The sequence below is a fragment of the Peromyscus leucopus genome, chromosome 14 (assembly GCF_004664715.2).
Source record: "Peromyscus leucopus breed LL Stock chromosome 14, UCI_PerLeu_2.1, whole genome shotgun sequence".
Classification (NCBI taxonomy): domain Eukaryota; kingdom Metazoa; phylum Chordata; class Mammalia; order Rodentia; family Cricetidae; genus Peromyscus; species Peromyscus leucopus.
The window spans coordinates 74,990,449-75,008,592 of record NC_051075.1 but is presented as its reverse complement, the minus strand read 5'-3'; the positions used below and the strand labels follow the sequence as shown (position 1 = coordinate 75,008,592).

Here is an 18,144-nt window from a genome sequence, read left to right as displayed (position 1 = left end):
GTTACAGCTGTCCTGTCACTATTCAACACTGTTGTCTTTGTTTTAGAGAACAGCGATTTAGAGAATAGAAGCGATTGTTCATGATACCTGACTCCTTACTTTATTATTATTATTTTTGGATAATTGTTTTAAATAGGAGCCTCATGGGGACTGAATAGATTTCTCTATTTGGAGGACTGATGTAGATAACAGAACCGTAGGTGTTTCGTGCAGTTTATAGAAAAGGTAAAGCTAATCTCAACATGCAGGTACCGTCCCAGTCAGGGTCATTTTTGTCAACGACCAGTTTATATCATTTCAGCTGAGACAGATTCAGCCTTTCCCCAAGTATAACACACAGTCCATTGTGTTCAGCCTCCTTGCCCACTTGTCATGGTCGGGCTAGACACCTGCAGGAAGGTGTGGACACCTTCTGTTTCTTCAGGCGCTCAGTTTCTCAGTGTGCTCCTCCTCATTGAAATGAAAGTCGTTAGACCTGGAGAGGCAATGACTAGAGCTATAGTCTGCAGATGTAGTTTGTCCCCTCACAGTCCTGATGGCTATTCTAACACTCCTCTGATACTTGCAGTAGGGATGCAGTAATCACTGAGAGTGACTGAACGTGCTGCTTCTGCTGCCTTCTGGGGGAGGCTTGAGTTTAGGGTCCAACCACTCATTGTCAAGAAGCCAGGAGTTAATTTAACAGCAGCTCAAAACCATTTGTGCTGAGAAACAACCAGAGTGGTTTAAAATTACCTAGAATTAGTTTAGATTTGTGGGAAAATACTCAATATTTTTATGGAAAGCAACTTTTTTTGGAGTTCCCAAGTTACCATGCATACATATGATAGTCCAAATTATTCCATAGAGATTAAAATTTAAATCTATGTTTGTGTTGGCACTTAAGTAGCCACTGAGTCAAACTCAGCTCTCTTAACCGCTTGCTTTGGCTTCTTGATTCCTTTGAGTCTATGGCACACAGCACTTCCATTGATTCAAGAGTCCTGTGCTGGTTGGTGGGTACTAGCCACACTGTGTAAGTTATGGTGGCATGGCATGCTGGACCAAGCCAGAGTGTGCTTCTGATAACTGTCAGTTCTAGTTCACCTGGCACCATGTGAAGCCAAGGCCTATAGAGTGTTTAGGGAGATGAGGAAAGGCATGCTTCCTGTTCTTCCTACATATTGGGCAGGCTTCACTCCCTCAAGTGATTTTTACAGCTGGGAACTTAGAGCAGGAGGAAGCACATGACCAGAACCTCCTTCAGAAGGCCCAGCTGTGAAGATGGGTCATTGCAAACTAAATTGAAAAGCAGATAATGCTGAGCTAGGTTTCCTGGGCAAATTGCCAAATAAGTACCATCAAAAGTGTTTATTCTAGTTGTATTTAGTTCAAAGCAGCATTTTCAGGAAGAACTTAAAGTACAAGTTTATATCCTTTCCATTTCAGCTATGAATGGTAATCTTAATTTTTTGCAACTGAATGTCATCTATCAGTATATATGAGCTGTACTGTGTAAAAATGAGCTAAGTATTTAATACCCCCACCCTGTTGCCTCCTCCTCTTTAGCCATGGTCCCCACAATGTGGTCTATTTATTTCCCTGTACAGACTAGAATGGGAAATAATTCAGTGGTGAAAATAGTCAGAATTTATTAGTTATAGTTGCCCCTGCTTGCCAGTCAGCCATTTAACAGTATGATATTTGTTTCCTGTCCATTAGGTAGGGAGATTGCTGATGGGCTTACAAGTAGTTTGTACCACTTTAAAGGGCTAGGCTTTAGGATCCCGTTCCTTTTACAAACTTCTGGGTAATGAATGGAGACAAGTGGGGAGCACTTGTAGCAAGCTCTGCTTCTGTAGGTGCCTCTTGAGAGTGAAGTTCTCACCCAGCGGCCCACCCGCCCGCCGGCCCACCCGCCCGTTCTCCCTCCCTCCCGTTCTCCCTCCCTTCATCTGAAGTATTACTTATTGTTGCAGGGACTTCTGCTCTTCTGCTTCTCCCAAGATAGTTCATACCTGATTTCAGTGTAAACTTCAGGGGAGAGTATCTTTCACTTAGCCTTGTGCCATACAGCTAACATTTCTAATGAGAGCGAGGGGGAGAGGAACAGAGAAAGAGTGAGAGCATAGATGTTTAATTTAGCATATGTTTACATAAATATGTAGAGTAAATATTGGCAATAAATATTTGGTCTTTATAGGAAGCTGATGAGTGAATAGTTACCCCCCCACACACACCCCATACACAGAGTGTTAAAGATATGCATGGTACCTCTTTGACATCTTTTTTTCATTAAAAGTTTGAAACTAACACCCAAGTAAGCCAAATCACAAAGAAAGTGAACCATTGTGTGTAGGAAAGTTTTGAATCATAAGCATAAATGGTGGGTAATCAGTTCAAATCTACAAGGTTAGAGAAATCACATTGCATAGATCATTTTTGTTAGTGAAAACTGGCAAGGGAGAATTGGATTAGGAAACCACTTTTCCAACTCTTCAGTCATCCTTCTTAAACTGTACTTCCCTTCTTACCTTTCTGTCTTTAGTTACTTAGACATTTGGGGAATTCCCTGTGTTGCTTTACTTTGGATGTGTCTTAGTTTCTGGTCTCAACTCTGAGAACTACAGGCCTGGCCTTCCCTAATTTTGTTGTCCTTCACATTGGTCAGCATTGCCTAAGCAGGGAGATGGGGAGAACTTGTTTACTCAAGTGCCCTTATGCTTGTAGAGTCAGCCTGGATGCTGCAACTGGTTCATGGCTTCAAGCTCGAGTCTGCTGCTTGGTGGCTGTGGTCTCTGGGCCAAGTAACAGCCCTTGATAGGCTTTCTAACAACTGGAGTCTTCAGCACTGGCCTTACTGGGCTGGCCACATGGACAGATGCATGTGGCCTTTGTAGCAAGTGCCCACTGAACTTCCAGTTGTGCTTGGCCATAGCTCTTCCCTTGGTACCAGAAACAACTAATTTCTTGCTTTGCTGCCTTCAAAGAGACTAAAAATATACAAGAAGTGTGAACGTATTTCCAGAAGTTCTGTTATTTAATGTCCTGAAGTCTTTCTGTATATGAAGTGGTAGTTTTCTGAATAAACCCTCTTAAGTCTGACTCTAGTACCACGGTCAAGCTGTGTCTCCCCCGACACCACGTAAGTGTATATTTTTACTTTGAGAGTTGTCCTCGTTCTTCATTAGAGCTTGTTAAACACACAGTCATTGTTTCCTTCTGACTGCTTGTATGGTTTGTGTATGAAGTGCAAACTACTCTTGTATCAAAGGTTTGTCAAGAGGTGATGGAGCCTAAGGGTTCTGGGCTCAGCAGTGGATTTGGTGTGCAGGCTGAGAACTCTGGGAGCCCCACAGCTGAGAGCCCTGGAAACTATCTTTTGGTGGAACAGATTAAGAGGTGGGCCAACTTAGAATCCTGTACTTTAGGGAGGTGTGCTCTGTGAGGACACAGACAGTTAGTTACTCCTTCCCTTCTGTAAGTGGAGATTCTGTGTGGACTTGGGCTGGCTGCTTCCTCTCTCTCTTAGATTCTACAGGACTGTGGGAGGGAAGCAGTCCAAAGAGACTTACAAGAGACAAATCCCAAGACAAACCAAGCCTTTATCATCTGTTAATGACCTTGCCTTTGAGCCTTCCTCACTGACTTTCATAGGAGTGACAGCTGCAAAGAAGAGCTTAGAATTCCCCTAAGGTCACTGAGGACAATTTTGCAGGGCCTTAAAGTATGTGGGAAACTATACCAGAAGACAGAGGCCTAGACAAGGCATGGCTGTGTTCCAGTACACAAACAAACCCATGGAGCTAAGTAGTGTAAAGGATAGATAGAATGAAGCCAAGCAGGTAGAGTGAGGTGAGGCAGTTCATCCTTCCAAGACCTTGCTGGGGAGGGCAGCTGTCAACTTGGAGCTGTGGATAGACATTAAGTTGAGCAAAAGAAGCCCATGTGGAGTATAAATTTGCTACCTGAAGTTGAAAGAAGAGGAAGCTGATCAAGGGAAATAGAAGTCAAGATAGTGGCTGCTTCTCAAGATGCTTCTAGATTGAAAGTGCCTGGTGGGTGGGTGGGGTACACTGGATGCTCTTGTTACTTTACTGGAAGTGGTGGCTGTGTGGCAGGCATATGGGTGAGCCAGGGAAGCTGTGCACTGTGCTTCAGTTTATCAAGGCCAGCTGTGTACAATGGTGGAGGAGAACGGCGTCAGAGAGAGAAGAGTAGAACCTGGCCTGGGAGTGGCTGCCGAGAGGCTGAACAGCCATGGGACTTTGAAGATGACATACGAATGCATGTACACATGTATGCATGCACACACACACACACAGAGGCTCTTCCAGAGGCTAAATTACTGATGGAGTTTCCAAGTTTATCTTCTATATCTCTGTACCTGTTACTGTTTCTAGAAGCTGGCCATTTAACTGTACAACAGTTACTGCCAAAGAACTCTATGGTGCTTTCACATCACTGTGACATAGTTAATGGTCTCTCACATGGAACAGGCATTTGACATTTTCTGTATATCACCAGGGGATAGACACTTGGCCAACAGCATTAGGAACACAGGGTTTTGCCCCATTAGAACTATGGGGAGAATTTTCCTTGAGAGCTCAGTGTAGTATCCTCTGCGGAACAACTGCTATGTGTAGAGGTCTGACTGTGGGTTTGAGGTTAGGAATATAAATAAGATACAGAGTGTTCCCTTAAGGAGCCTCGTGTCTGGGGCAAGACAGAAAGAAGTGGGCTTTGCATTAGTCATGTACCACAGTAATTGAGGGACATTTAAGAAATTGCAGGAGTGTGAAGGGCAGAAGACTATGACTGGGAACACTGGAAAGGCTTTCAGGGGATGCCTGCATATGAGTTTAAGAAAAAGCAGCTAATGAACAAGTGACTGAAGTGCTGTTGGACGAGGACTGGAAGGGACAAAATGGAGAGATGTATTCAGGGTACAGGTCATTTGCACTAGGATTCGGAGCCTCTGGGATTGCTGGTCTGTAAGGTACTGTGGAATAGGGTAGTAGCAGGGAAGGTTGGTTTTGTAGCTGTGCTGGCTGGTTTTGTATTATAACTTGGCACAAGCTAGAGTCATCGGAGAGGACAGAGCCTCTGTTGAGGAAATGCCTCCATGAGATCCAGCTGTAAAGGCATTTTCTCAAGTAGTGATTGATGTGTGAAGGTCCAGCCCATTGTGGGTGGTGCCACCCCTGGGCTAGTGATCCTGGGTTCTATAAGAAAGCAGGCTGAGCAAGCCATGTGAAGCAAGCCAGTAAGCAGCTCCCCTCCATAGCCTCTTGCATTGGCTTCTGCCTCCAAGTTCCTGCCCTATTTGAGTTCCTGTCCTGACTTCTTTGGTGATGAACAGTGACGTGAAAGTGTAAGCTTTCCTCTCAAACTTGCTTTTTTGTTATGGTGTTTCATTGCAGCAGTAGAAACCCTAACTAAAACAGTAGCAAAAGAGGAACTTGGTCAGGGAGAGAGATGCTGTTGTCAGAGCCTAAGCAGGAGATATGTAGAATGAGGTTGCTTCAGATACTCAAGTGTGAACAGGGCAGTCATTGGCAGGGGATGTGGTGTGCCACATCAAGTATTTAACTGTTAGTCTGGAAGACCGTTCAAGCTCTTTGACCCTGAAATACCATGTGCTTCCTGTCTGTATATAAATGGAAGCAGTATGGGAGTGGTGCTCAGTTCAGATTCTAGCTTAAGCCTCTTACCTGATAGGTGACCTTGAACAGAAAGGATGTGATCACCCAAGGAACTGATCTTAACCTGGTGCCTGATAGAGGGCAAGTACTCAATATAGGGAGTTTGCTGTGGCTGCTTGAATGAGCCCTTGGAGGTAGACTAACACCAGGGACAACTGGAGAGTTGAGGGACAGAGGACCTAGTAAGTAAGGCCTGTTTACAGTCCTGACATCATCACACCACTTGGGGAGGAGCAGCATGCCTTTGTAGGCCTTTCCCATTAGAGCAGGAGAAGGGTCTATTAGCTCTTCCTGATAGTGCTGATCTTGAGTCATTTAGAGAGTCACAGGATAGCAGGTCTTGACAATAAGACTGGAGCTAGAGCCTAGTCGTATGCCACCAACAGGTGTGGTTCTGCAGTTCTTCTTGCCAGCTAGCAGATCTCTGCTATATTTGGAAGTGTGATTAAAATGTTATTACTACCAGGCACCTCAGTGGCTTTCATTTCTTGTAGGCCGAGTTCTGTGGCTCCACAGAGGTGCCTTCATAGACCTGGGTGGGCTTGATTCTCAGAGAAAGGCTTGATGCTCTGTCCAACCTATGTCCTTTTTTCTTAGTTGGGTGCCAGTGATGATGGAGAGGGATCTACCTCCTTTCTGAGACTCAGAGGAAGAGGTGCTTAAACTCTTCCTCTTTCTGCACCCTGCCTAGCTTTTGATGTTAAACTGGCTACTTACTTTTGTTTCCTAACTATTTTACATGTTTATAAACTTTGTCCTACCACAGTGCTCCCTATCAGGCAGTTCTTTCTTTCCTTTTTTGATGTTTCATATTAAACCTAGGTTGTGTTTTCCACCACTAAACTCTATGCCCATTCCTACCCGGACCCATTCATTTCTTTATTATAATAAGCGACCACAGAAGGCATTTGTCTCTCCCTTGAGATGGTGTCAGTCATCATCCAGGGGCTCCATGAATGGGCGGTGGCCTGTGCTACTGTAATGAGCTCCTTTCCAGAGGATTGGTCCACACTTCCTTCAGGAGTCCCAGCACTCTCAATGGTTAACTTACTGCCCTCCTCTCTTTGCTGCTTGCTTCACCTGGCCCCACTTGTGAATGGCCTGAGCCCTACTTTCTTTAGACGTAATGTCAGCTCCTTGAGGTCTTTACCCAGAAGTCATTGTTATGTCCTTTGTCCCAGTATCTCGTTTGTCTGTGGAATATCCTAGTCATTACTCATGTGTCTGCTGGCACAAAGTTCATGTGGCTAAAGTGCAAGACTGGACAGGGACAGGAAGCCCTTCGAAGGCCAGGGTCTGTGTGAAGCTCATCTAAGTCCTGCACTTGCTTTCTGAAGCATTTTGGATTTTCCATGGAGCAGAATGTGGGCATTAGACTAGCTATCTGAAATGTTTCTTTTCAGTGTTTGTCTGGACAGGTTAAACTGTCACTGTGGGAAGTGGTTGTTTTAAGGGAGAGTGACCAAGGATCTAGTATTTCTGACCCTACCATACTGTGTATGTGTGTGTGTGTGTGTGTGTGTGTGTGTTTGTGTTGTGTCTGTGTCTGTGTCTGTGTCTGGTATATGCATCAGCATTATCCCCTTGGTGTCCTGCAGTAATGCTTCAGGGTACAATGTGAAGGTCTGGATAGCTAAAATTTGCAGAGTAGTAGCTGCCTCTGCTGTGGTTTCATCGGTGAGGAGGAGTGCACTTTGACTCCTGAGACTGCCTTGTATGACTCTCTTTCCTGTTTGAGAGGCTTCAGGTTACTTACACATTTTTTTACCCTTAAGAAAATTCAAGCTGTGTATTGAGGTAAGATCTTAGATGCTTCCCTGCCAATCTAATTTCTTGATTTTATTCTTTGATGATGTAACTTCCATTTCTTTGTCTTTTCTCTCCTCTTTATAGTCAGAAAATGGGTAAGAAGAGTCGAGTGAAAACTCAGAAATCAGGTACTGGGGCCACAGCCACCGTGTCACCAAAGGAAATCTTGAATCTGACAAGTGAACTGTTGCAGAGTAAGTGTCCCGTTCTCCACCTCACCCTCCCTCCCCAGCTGTGCTTGCTCCACCTGGCTGTGTCTTTTCACTCCTCTGTCTGAGACAGGAGCTCATCAGAGCAGCTTGTGCTCTGCTCTTAGCCGTGGACCTGGGCATTGCAGAGCTTCCCTCCCCTCAGTCCCTCTGCAAAGACTGAGATGTAGGCGCCTGTTAGGGCATGTAACTGTCAGATGTGAAGCTTCTATACCCCAGCCATGGGATGTGGTCCTCTCCAGAGTCCCATCAACAAGAGCAGGGTCCATTGCTCTTCAGCAGACTGGCCCTGTACAAACTGCTAGGCTTCGTGTCTGTCAGCAAATACAGATCACTGTCTCCAGCCACTTGACAAGGACCACATGAGATTTGGTTTGTGAAGATGTATCATGACTGTCAGCCCTAGGCAAGCTCAGCTTGCCTTAAAGGGAGCCATTCTTCTAGAATGGCTCACCATTATTTTCAGTAATTATATAAGTGTGTTTCTGGTTTTCACATGAAGCCTGAGACTTTGTAGTTTGAGATGAAGTGTCATCAGTGCCTACACTTGCTTTTTTATGCTAAAATACTTTGATAATTCTTGAGTTGTAAGTTAAAACTGGTGCTGCTAATACCTCCAACATAGCCATGATCTTTTGCCCCTATATTTGTGTTGACCTTTTCCCTTTATGTTTATATTATTTGACAGCTAAATCTCAAAAATAGAGCTTTTCCTCAAAAATAGTAGCCAGGCTCCTGTCAGGTCCCTCCCTGGGTGCTTTGAGCTCCACTGTCCCTGTGTCTCATCATTGTTCCCCTCGCCCCCATTGGAACACAGGTGGCTCTCAGCCCTGACTCCTGCTTTGCTGTTACACTTCAGGGCCTCAGTCAGCACTTGGTGGGGGAAGAATGAAGTCAGACTGGTTAACTGAAAAGTTAGACGTCAGCACATAAGCAGATCATGTGAATTATTTGCCACATGGTCCTTTCCTTAGTGAGATGGGGGCAGTGGGTTTGGCAGGAGCGTGGGAAGGAGACTGTCTTTAAGCTGGTGTAATATTTAATAAGGTGGTGCTGCCAGGAGGCTGGCTGCCAGTGTGTTCCAGGACTGGCCAGGGTTGGCTCTGCAGTTCAGCCTCTTCAGAAGACTCTTCGCTCCTTTTTCAACTTGACTGTGCCATATCTTTTGTAGTCCCCCAGAGTGCTTGATGAAGCGCATACCACATGGATGTGAAATGTTTGTCAACTAACTGTCCTTAGGTCCAATGTAGCTGGTTTCCTTAGAGAGCCATTGCTCTGGGACTCAGCCAGAAAGGTGCCTTGACCATCTAGAAGAGATCAGGGGAAAGAGTTTTACATTTTAGCTTTGCTTTCAGATTTTACCTGTTTGTAGATGTATTCTGAAGAGAGTTACTAGAAGAAGTGGGAACTCACATGAGGCTGCTGGGCTGAAGTTTAGCGATGGGCATCCTTGGGTATTAGGGCATTTGTATGCTTTGAAAAGTGTACAGAGTATACCCACCCTCTCTATGCCACATGCACATTACCCAGGCTGGAGTAGCTCTGTCCTTGAACGTAAGCCAAGAACAAGAGAAAACCTCCTTCTGCAGGCTACCTGGAATTAAATTAGAGGAGGAATGTTTTACTTGGTGCCTTTCACATTACAGAATGCAGCAGTCCTGCACCCGGCCCAGGAAAAGAATGGGAAGAGTACACGCAGATCCGGTCTCTGGTTGAGAAAATAAGAAAGAAGCAAAAAGGTAAAGTTGTTGGAATGATGCTCTTGAGAGGAAGCTGGGCATAGGTTAGTTGTTTCATAGTGGTAAGACCTCAGGTCCTTGTGTCTGTCTATAGAGAGATGAGGCAGCCACCCAGAGAGGCCCCCAGAGACTATTGTGCACTTGAGAGTAAAGGTCACAAGTGCTGAGTTATAGGAGGAAACACTTGTGACTGGGGGCTAAAAGGCATGACTTTTAGTCTTTTTTATTTTCTGACATGTGCATGAGCCTTGTTTTAACTGTTTCTTTTGACATGTCAAGTGGTGTTGATTTGATTAGTATCTTACCAAGTGTTTATGACTGACTCTTTGAGCCCATCTTTTGTTTCTTTGAGATAGTCTTGCTGTGTGACCCTGACTAGCCTTACCCTCGTGGCAGTCCTTCTGTGTCAGCCTTCTAGTTGCAGGGGTTATAGGCATGAACCATCACCTCCAGCCCAGTCCACCTTGATGAAGAGACAGTTACATTTCTTAAACTGTGTGGCTTTGTGGTGTTTTTGGGGTCGTGGTGGTATGCTGCTGGAAATTGAACCCAGGGTGCATTCTAGGCAAACCCTCTGCCACTGAACTGTACCTCTTTAAGATTTGCTTTTACTTTATGTGTATATTTTGCCTGCATGTATATGTACTAGTGCAGTGCCTGTGGAAACCAGAAGAGGGTGCCAGATCCCAAGGAACTGGACTTAGAAATGGTTGTACTCCATATGTGGGTGCTGGGAATTAATTGAACCTGGGTTCTCTGGCCCCTAACTGCTGAGTCGCTGAGTCTCTCTAGCCTCTGCACCCTACCCTGTAAAAAGCTGTGTTTTTACAGGGCATATTTGGTAGCCATCTTAATTATTCCTAGCCAAGCTGGCGAAGGGACTGTCAGTTTGAAAAAGCTCTTTCAGTAGAACTGTTGTTCTTGCCCTGTAAATCATAAAAAGATTGGAATGCATACCCACATGGAAGGCAGCAGAGAAAACAGCAAGGAGCACACACTGCAAAAGATGAGAACCTTCTTTGGAGTGTGAAAACTAAGTGGTTGTTTCCCACTTGTCTGAAGTAACCAACTGTTGTTCTGTCTATGAACATGTGACAGTGTGGTCTATATCTATAGCTTAGATGGTCTTGGATTCCCAGGTGGAAAGCAGGTTCTTTCTAGTTGGTTTATTTGGACTTGATGGTGTTAATCATCTCCTATCAAGTAGCCAAAGAGTCTCTGTATTTCTGAGTCTCTCTCTTAGTAGATAGTGTCACTAGGCTGTAATAAACTTATAGAAGGAGCAGAACACAATTCCATTTTCAACTTCATCCAGCTCATTTGTCTTCTGTAGTTTCTGTGATACCTGGCATGGCATAGAAGTGTGTCAGGAAACTTTACAGGGTGGTGAAGTGGACTGGGTTCTATGCCTGGCCTCATGCTGATCGCATGCCTCTTGTTCCCCACTTCATCAGAATGTGATGGCCATTCCAGTGGATGACCTCCACCTTCCTGAGTATTTTAAACTTGATGGCAAGTCCAGAAAAGAAGGTGGCTGAGAGTCCCCTACACAGATCGAACACTGGCTGAATTACTTTCATTCATGTCTTCCGTTCTTCCTTCCAACTTGTTCATCGCCGCCCTCCACCTTTCTTTGATTTTTGTATTTGGTTTAAGAAATGAAATATTCCAGACAGAGCTGTGGTTCCACACTGCTCTTACTTTCAAAGGTATTTGTCTTTACTGTGAACACTTTCTACTCCCCATCAACGCCATATACCATAAATACAAACACAGTTATATATAAACTTACATAAGTACTGTCATGCTTGAGTGTAACTTTTTTTCTCTAGTTATATTTCATTATTTTGTGTGAATGAGTGTTTTGCTTACATATATGTAAAAGTGCATCATGTGCATGTCTGGTGCCTGTGGGGGCCAGAAGAGGAGGGTATCATATCCTCTGGGACTGGAGTTATGAGCCACCATGTGGGTGCTGGGGATCGAACCTGGATCCTTTTCGAGAGCAGCCAGTGAACTTAATTGCTGAGCCGTCTCTGCAGCCACATGCTTGAGTTTTAAAAAGGTAGTATCACTTGGTATTTTATCTGTGGACACCTACAGCTCACACTCTAGTTGCTGGTGTTGACCCTGCAGCTCTGTGTTCTTAATGTCAGGCCTGCAAAGCATTCTCATCTCTCTCCAAGCATCAGTGCACAGAGACTAGCTGCTGATGTTATTTGATTGGGTTTTGTGTTAAGGACATTGTGACAAGATGGCATGTCAGACTTGAGAAAGCTACTATGTGGCAGATCCCAGCCACAGTTGTGGTAACTAAGTCTTCTCTCCCTTTGCTATTAATACTGTCTAGTAGAGGCACCTTACCTTCAATGCTCTTGTCACATAGTGTCAGTACTTCTCTGTGACTAGCAGAGAGTTTGGGATTTTAATTCACCTTTGCTGGAGCTTGCTCAGGTATGTACCATGACTACCTGGTGCTTAATTTTGATTGTTTCAAGGTATGGGTGTTAAGACAAGAGCCAGTATGAGCTGTGCTCTGCCTGTATGCTCTAGAGCTGTGTGATGACATGTGTCCTAAAGTAGCTCTTGTTTCCAACGTGGATTATAGGTCTGTCTGTTACTTTTGATGGGAAAAGAGAAGATTACTTTCCTGATCTAATGAAATGGGCCTCTGAAAATGGGGCTTCGGTCGATGGTTTTGAAATGGTTAACTTCAAAGAAGAGGGCTTTGGTTTGAGAGCAACAAGAGACATCAAGGTGAGTTTATTATCTGTTGGTGTAAGGGGGTTTAAGTGTGTTTGAACCATTGTGTGGTATTGAGATTGAGCTCAAGGTGTGGGACAGAGACACCTGAGGCTTATCTAAAGCTTTGTGGAACATAGATAGCATTCCCCATCCTTGTGGGCTGCAGTTCTTTATCTGACCACACGGGCCATGAAGAGCCTCAGTCTGACAGCATTCTAAGAGTCCTGGCAGCTCATTCTCTTGGGGAGATGTGTCATTAACCCTGCCTTAGAGCAAGGCATTTACAAGCCTCTCTGAGGATCCCGTAGAACATGCCTGATAGGATTTTGAGACTTAACTAAGGAAAAGGATCTGGAATTACAGTGGGAGAGAGAGCACATGGAATCCTGTGATGGATGGAGGTAGGGGAGGCAGCGTGGAAGGTGGGCCCTTGTTTTGGATAACTGAAAGTGCCACTCATGGAAATGGCAGCACCATAAGCAGTAGGGAGAGGAGAGGAGAGTTAGACATCTGGAGAGGTGCTTTTCGGACAGCCTGTCTGCTCCTCAGTCCTGTTGTCCTCAAGAGGAGGGGTGATAGTCTGTTTGCCAGTTGGGGAAAAGGAGCTGGGCTTAGCCTGGGGGTGCTGGTTGCTCAGGGTGTTCATTCTGCTTTGTGCTCTCCACCCCGTGCCTTACAGGGCAAGCTCACACAAGGGGCCTGTGGCGAGCCAGTGTGCCTGTGACCTGGTGTGAGCCTCTCTCTGCCTGCTTCTTGAATGCAGCAGGTTATATTTTGAATGACCCTTTATTATGGTCTCATATCTTTCAGTTGGTGAAGAACTTGGGTAGAGGAAATGGATGTTATTATTTTGGTCTCCTCATACCTCCAACAGCTTTTTGGCATTAACCATTTGTCCTCACAACTCTGGCATAATAGATATCTATTGAATACCTACTGTGTGAGGGATATTCATTTGTTATTATGCCAGATTTACAGAAAAAACTGGAGTTCCTTCCTGTATGATAGTTATAATCTACAGTAGGGGACAAAACAGAAAAGCATTCAAATAGTAGACACTGACAGAGGCCAGATGTCACAGGCTTTTCTCGCGTATTCATACCAGTACTGGCGCCTTTCCTGGGAACATTTGTCCTCATAGTCTGGAGGTTGGAAGGTGCAAGGTTAAGGTGCTGTGCATTGGGTTCTGCTGAGGCCCTGCTTCCTAGTTCTCACCTGGCCCAGTCCTCCATGACAGAGCTGTAGGCTGGGTTAGGCAGTAGAGGCAGACACAGACATACACAGTCATCATTCTAAAGATGTGCTAGTACATTGGGAAAAGATTAGTGAGGTCAAGGATGTTTGGGGGCTGGTGCTTTCTTTAGCTGGTGTTGTGGTTTGAATCCCTGTGCAGAAGGGATTCTGCTCTGATTCATGACCTCAGCAGAAGCAGCACTTTACTTTTTACACATGAAGGTTTGGGTTAGAGGTAGGGATTATTTCATTTTTAGAATGTGAAAGTCAAAGTACAACAAGCAGTAAGGCCCACCTTTGTGCTATATTCCAGAAGTTTACCTGCGTCCGATTAAAGCTGAAAGTCTTGTTTTGTTTCATCAGCATAAAGACTAGATAGTGCCAGTTTTCCTCACAGAAATAGGATTTTATATTAGCTTCTTCTCACTTAACTATAGTACACATGTGAATATTTAAAACACCCCTGATTGTTAGAAGTGCTGATATGCAGCTGTGTTGTATTTCCTTGTGGGTGGCTTTCTGACACAGATATGGTTGAAATTATTGTAGCATGCTGTGAGATTCTACTGTTTTCTTACTTTTTCTCTAGGCAGAAGAATTGTTCTTATGGGTTCCACGAAAGTTACTAATGACTGTTGAATCTGCTAAGAATTCAGTATTGGGTAAGAATAAGGCAATGTACAAGTTATACAAGTCTATAAAATCTCATTTCTGACAATAAAAGACAATGCTTGGTTGTTTTTCAACTAATGACATAGTCCCTTAAATCCATATTCAGTGTTTTCCATTTTATGTCTAAAGGATGCATGTGACATGAAGATAAGACCTTGGAGTTTTGTGTTGTGATTTTAGCATGTTTGAGTGGTGGCTTTTTAAAGGAGTCCATGGCACTTACACTGCTAACTTCTGGATTGATTCAGGGCCCCTGTATTCTCAAGACCGAATTCTCCAAGCCATGGGAAACATTGCACTGGCCTTTCATCTGCTGTGTGAGCGAGCCAGCCCCAACTCTTTCTGGCAGCCATACATTCAGACCCTCCCCAGTGAATATGACACCCCTCTCTACTTTGAAGAAGAGGAAGTGCGATGTCTTCAGTCGACACAAGCCATCCATGATGTCTTCAGCCAGTATAAAAACACAGCACGCCAGTATGCCTATTTCTATAAAGTCATCCAGGTGAGCAGGCTGGGGAAGAACGGACCTGCTGCAGGTGTGTCCATTTGACATCTTCTTACAGGTTGCTAAGCACTTTGCTTTTAAGTTAAAGGGTATTCAGGTACCTTTCTTTCATCATTTTCATTTTCGCAGAACTACTACCACATAGTTTTAAATGTATCTGGCTTCATCAGCATCCAGGATCAATACAACCAGCAGTTGTTTCTCACTGACTAAAGTCACTGAGCTTTTTGAAAGTGAGATTATAAAGAGATTTTACAAGCTGTGAACTTTATGGAATATAAAAAGGTTCCCTGTGTGTAATGTTTCTAGAAAAATTAAAATTGATTTTTAGGGGCTGGAGAGATGGCGCAGGCTAAGAGCTGTTGTTGCTCTTGTATATGAGTGGGTTTCAATTCCCAGCACATACATGATGGTTTACAGCTATCTGCAACTCCAGTTCAGGGGATCCGATGCTCTTTTCTGACTTCCTTGGGCAGAAAGCATTCATACAATACACAGACATGCATTTAGGCAAAACAGTCATAAATTAAAGTGGATAAATTTAGTAAAAGTTAAAAACTTAAAAAATTAGGAAACAAATTGGTAAAAGTTAAAAAATCAATTTCTACTATATTCATTAGTTGGAAAAATTGACATTTATGTAAACTGCAAGCTAATGTTTCCAAAGTGTACTTTGTGTTATATTTGAGGTAGTTCTAAGTGAAAGTGTCATACACAGATCTCTGGCGGGTTGATTTTGACCTTCTGTGTTTGGGGGTTCCATCACTCTACCTCAGAAAGAGGCAGAGCCAGTGCTGCAGGACCCCCTGAGCTGAGCAGGGTTGTTTCCTTGGGACTCTTTTGCAGTACTTGGGTCTACCTCTGTCCTGCTGCACCTGGCTGGAGAACAGGAATGGTAACTGCTTGTCTGTCCCTTTCACTGGGCAGTTTGGGAGTCTGAATTGGGCCAGTGTGGTTCTTTTAGAAATCATCTGTCCCATAGTGTTTTGTTATGCTTTCAAGATGTGGTAATGTCATTTATTGCTTTATGGAATAGTTTTACTTATAACTTTATTTTTATTTATTTACTTATTTTAAAGATGACTTTTATTTGCGCGCGCATGTACACATACTGTGGATGGAACTTAGGGCCTGTGTCCATTCATTGTTTTAGCTTTACAGCATGCTTACTGTATAGGAATATTCCTCTCAGAGATACATCTCCCCTCCTACCACATATTTTAGCTATTTCAAAAGTCACATGATCCTTGCCTCATAGAAATTGCTTTGCCTTTCCAATCTCAAAGTTAGGGCATTATGAAGAATGATAATACATAGTTTTTCTTTCAGGTTTGCCTAATTTAAAAAACTGTTGGTCAAATCATATTAAAACTTGGTCTCTTGCCAGGTGGCGGTAGCGCACACCTTTAATCCCAGCACTCGGGAGGCAGAGGCAGGTGGATCTTTGTGAGTTTGAGGCCAGCATGGTCTACAGAGCGAGATCCAGGAAAGGTGCAAAGCTACACAGAGAAACCCTGTCTCAAAAAAAAAACCAAAAAACAATAAAAACTTGGTCTCTTTATTTACAATGAATGTCCTTGAGTCGTACACCTAACATTTGGTGTGGCTTTTTGTCACTTGAAAGTGTTATGCTTTTATTCTTAGTTCTCATTCGATCATCTTGGCATTGTGTATGCCTCTGTGTATCTGTGTGCGCGCGTGTGCGCGCGTGTCTGAAATTTAGGTTATGGGGTGTAGTCACTTATGTGGGTTAGCTGGGAGGCCTCATTAGCAAGAACATTTGAGTGATGGTCCCTAAACTAGAGAACCCTGAATGTGGTATAGGTAGCACAAAGCAGTAGTGAAACATGAACCTAATTAATCTTATCAGCAAAAACCAGGAGTCAAATATTGGGGTAATAACCTGAAAAATCACAGAAGCAAAGAAGCAGCTATTAGTGACTTCTTACCTCTCTAGATCCTCAAACTAAAAAGGGGCCGAGATCCTGTCTCCACCTGCCTTGTATTCCTGTCTCCACCTCCTGATTGTGCTGGGATCAAAGACAAGAGCTTCCCAAGTGCTGGGATTAAAGTTGGCCTCTATGGTTAACTAGTGGCTAGTTCTGCCCTCTGATCTCCAGGCAAGCTTTGTTTGTCAGAACACAAACAAGATATATCACACAACACAGTAGAGGGGAATCTGTCCAGGTAGAAGCCCAGTGGCCAGGTGGGAAGAGCACAGACTTTGTAATAAGTCCAATCTCTGGTCCATCTCACTTGCTGTTGAGATAGAATTTGGAACCGGTTGCTTTCCTCAGCTGGTGCCATGTAGTAACCAGGGTGGGCTCTGACGCTGACTTGTGAGGGCTTACCTAACTACTTTGTCACTGCTTAGCACTGTACTGTGCCACAGTGGACAGTGTCTGTTCTTCCCTTGACGGGAAGGTGGGAAGATACAGCCCTAACTTCTAGGGTGAAAGTGGACAGAAGGAGGTGACCTGTGTGAAGCCCTTGTGCTTGCTGCAGAAACACTTCTTTTATGTAATTGTCATTGTTTGGATCCTTCAGCCCATGTTGCTTGGTTGTTACAGTTTTTTATGGTTTTCACTTGCTTCTTCCTGGTTCTAGGATACATCAATCTTTTCAACCTTTTCTTGTAGTTGGATGTTTCTCTGGTCCCACTAGGCCCCCCACAGTCCCATGGCCTTCTTATAAAATAATCACTCAGAACTTTTATTAATTATAACTGCTTGGCCATTTGCTCAGGCTTATTACTGACTAGCTCTTACACTTAAATTAACCCATAATTCTTATCTATGTCTAGCCATGTGACTTGGTACCTTTTCTCAGTTTTGCCTTGTCATCTTGATTCCTCTGTGTCTGGCTGGCGAATCCTGACTCTGCCCTTCCTCTTCCCAGCATTCTCCGAGTCTGCTTGCCCCTCCTATACTTCCTGCCTGGCTACTGGCCAATCAGCATTTTATTTATCAACCAATCAGAGCAACACATATTCACAGCATACAGAAAGACATCCCACAGCATTTTCTCTTGCAGTCTCTAGGTGGGCAAGGATATGAGGAGCCTCCTGAAAGCCTAGAGACCAAGGCCACAGCTTGGGCACAAATTCAAAACTGTCCAGTCTTCACAGTCCTGTTGTTGATTTGGAAACTTGTGTTTGAAAGTTCATACAGGTTTTAATGTTTTCTGTAGTTTAAAATAGTGTTAAATGGCTTATTCCTAAGTCAGGTTTGCACAGTGGAAAAACAACTCCCCTCTTAAGAACTCAGGTGTCACGCTGTTTGTTAACCTGTCAGTGCAGTGTGTCACCATGGTTCTTCTGGTCCTCCTTCTTGTCCTCCTCCTCATTCTTTGTTTGTTTGTTTTTGAGACAGGATTTTGTTACATAGTCCTGGCTGGCCTGGAATTTGTTGTGGGGACTTGGGTGGCCGAGAGTGTGGTCACCTTCTCGCCTCTGCGGGCCTTACAAGCATGATGCACACCATGCCTAGCTAACTGCTGTACTTATTCCAGAGAAAAACGTGACCATCACGAACAGGGATGAGAAT

The 18,144-nt window shown here is 44.1% G+C and overlaps 1 protein-coding gene across 1 annotated transcript in view; it reads left to right on the top strand.

The window, feature by feature from the left end:
* Setd3 (SET domain containing 3, actin histidine methyltransferase) overlaps window positions 1-18,144 on the top strand; it is a 69,502-nt gene that overhangs the window by 6,676 nt on the left and 44,682 nt on the right. The window contains exons 2-6 of the mRNA XM_028882095.2: window positions 7,578-7,687; window positions 9,349-9,441; window positions 12,050-12,198; window positions 14,009-14,081; window positions 14,340-14,596. Coding sequence (XP_028737928.1) covers window positions 7,585-7,687; window positions 9,349-9,441; window positions 12,050-12,198; window positions 14,009-14,081; window positions 14,340-14,596 — 675 coding nt within the window. The 5' untranslated portion in view covers window positions 7,578-7,584. The remainder of the gene's footprint in view (window positions 1-7,577; window positions 7,688-9,348; window positions 9,442-12,049; window positions 12,199-14,008; window positions 14,082-14,339; window positions 14,597-18,144) is intronic.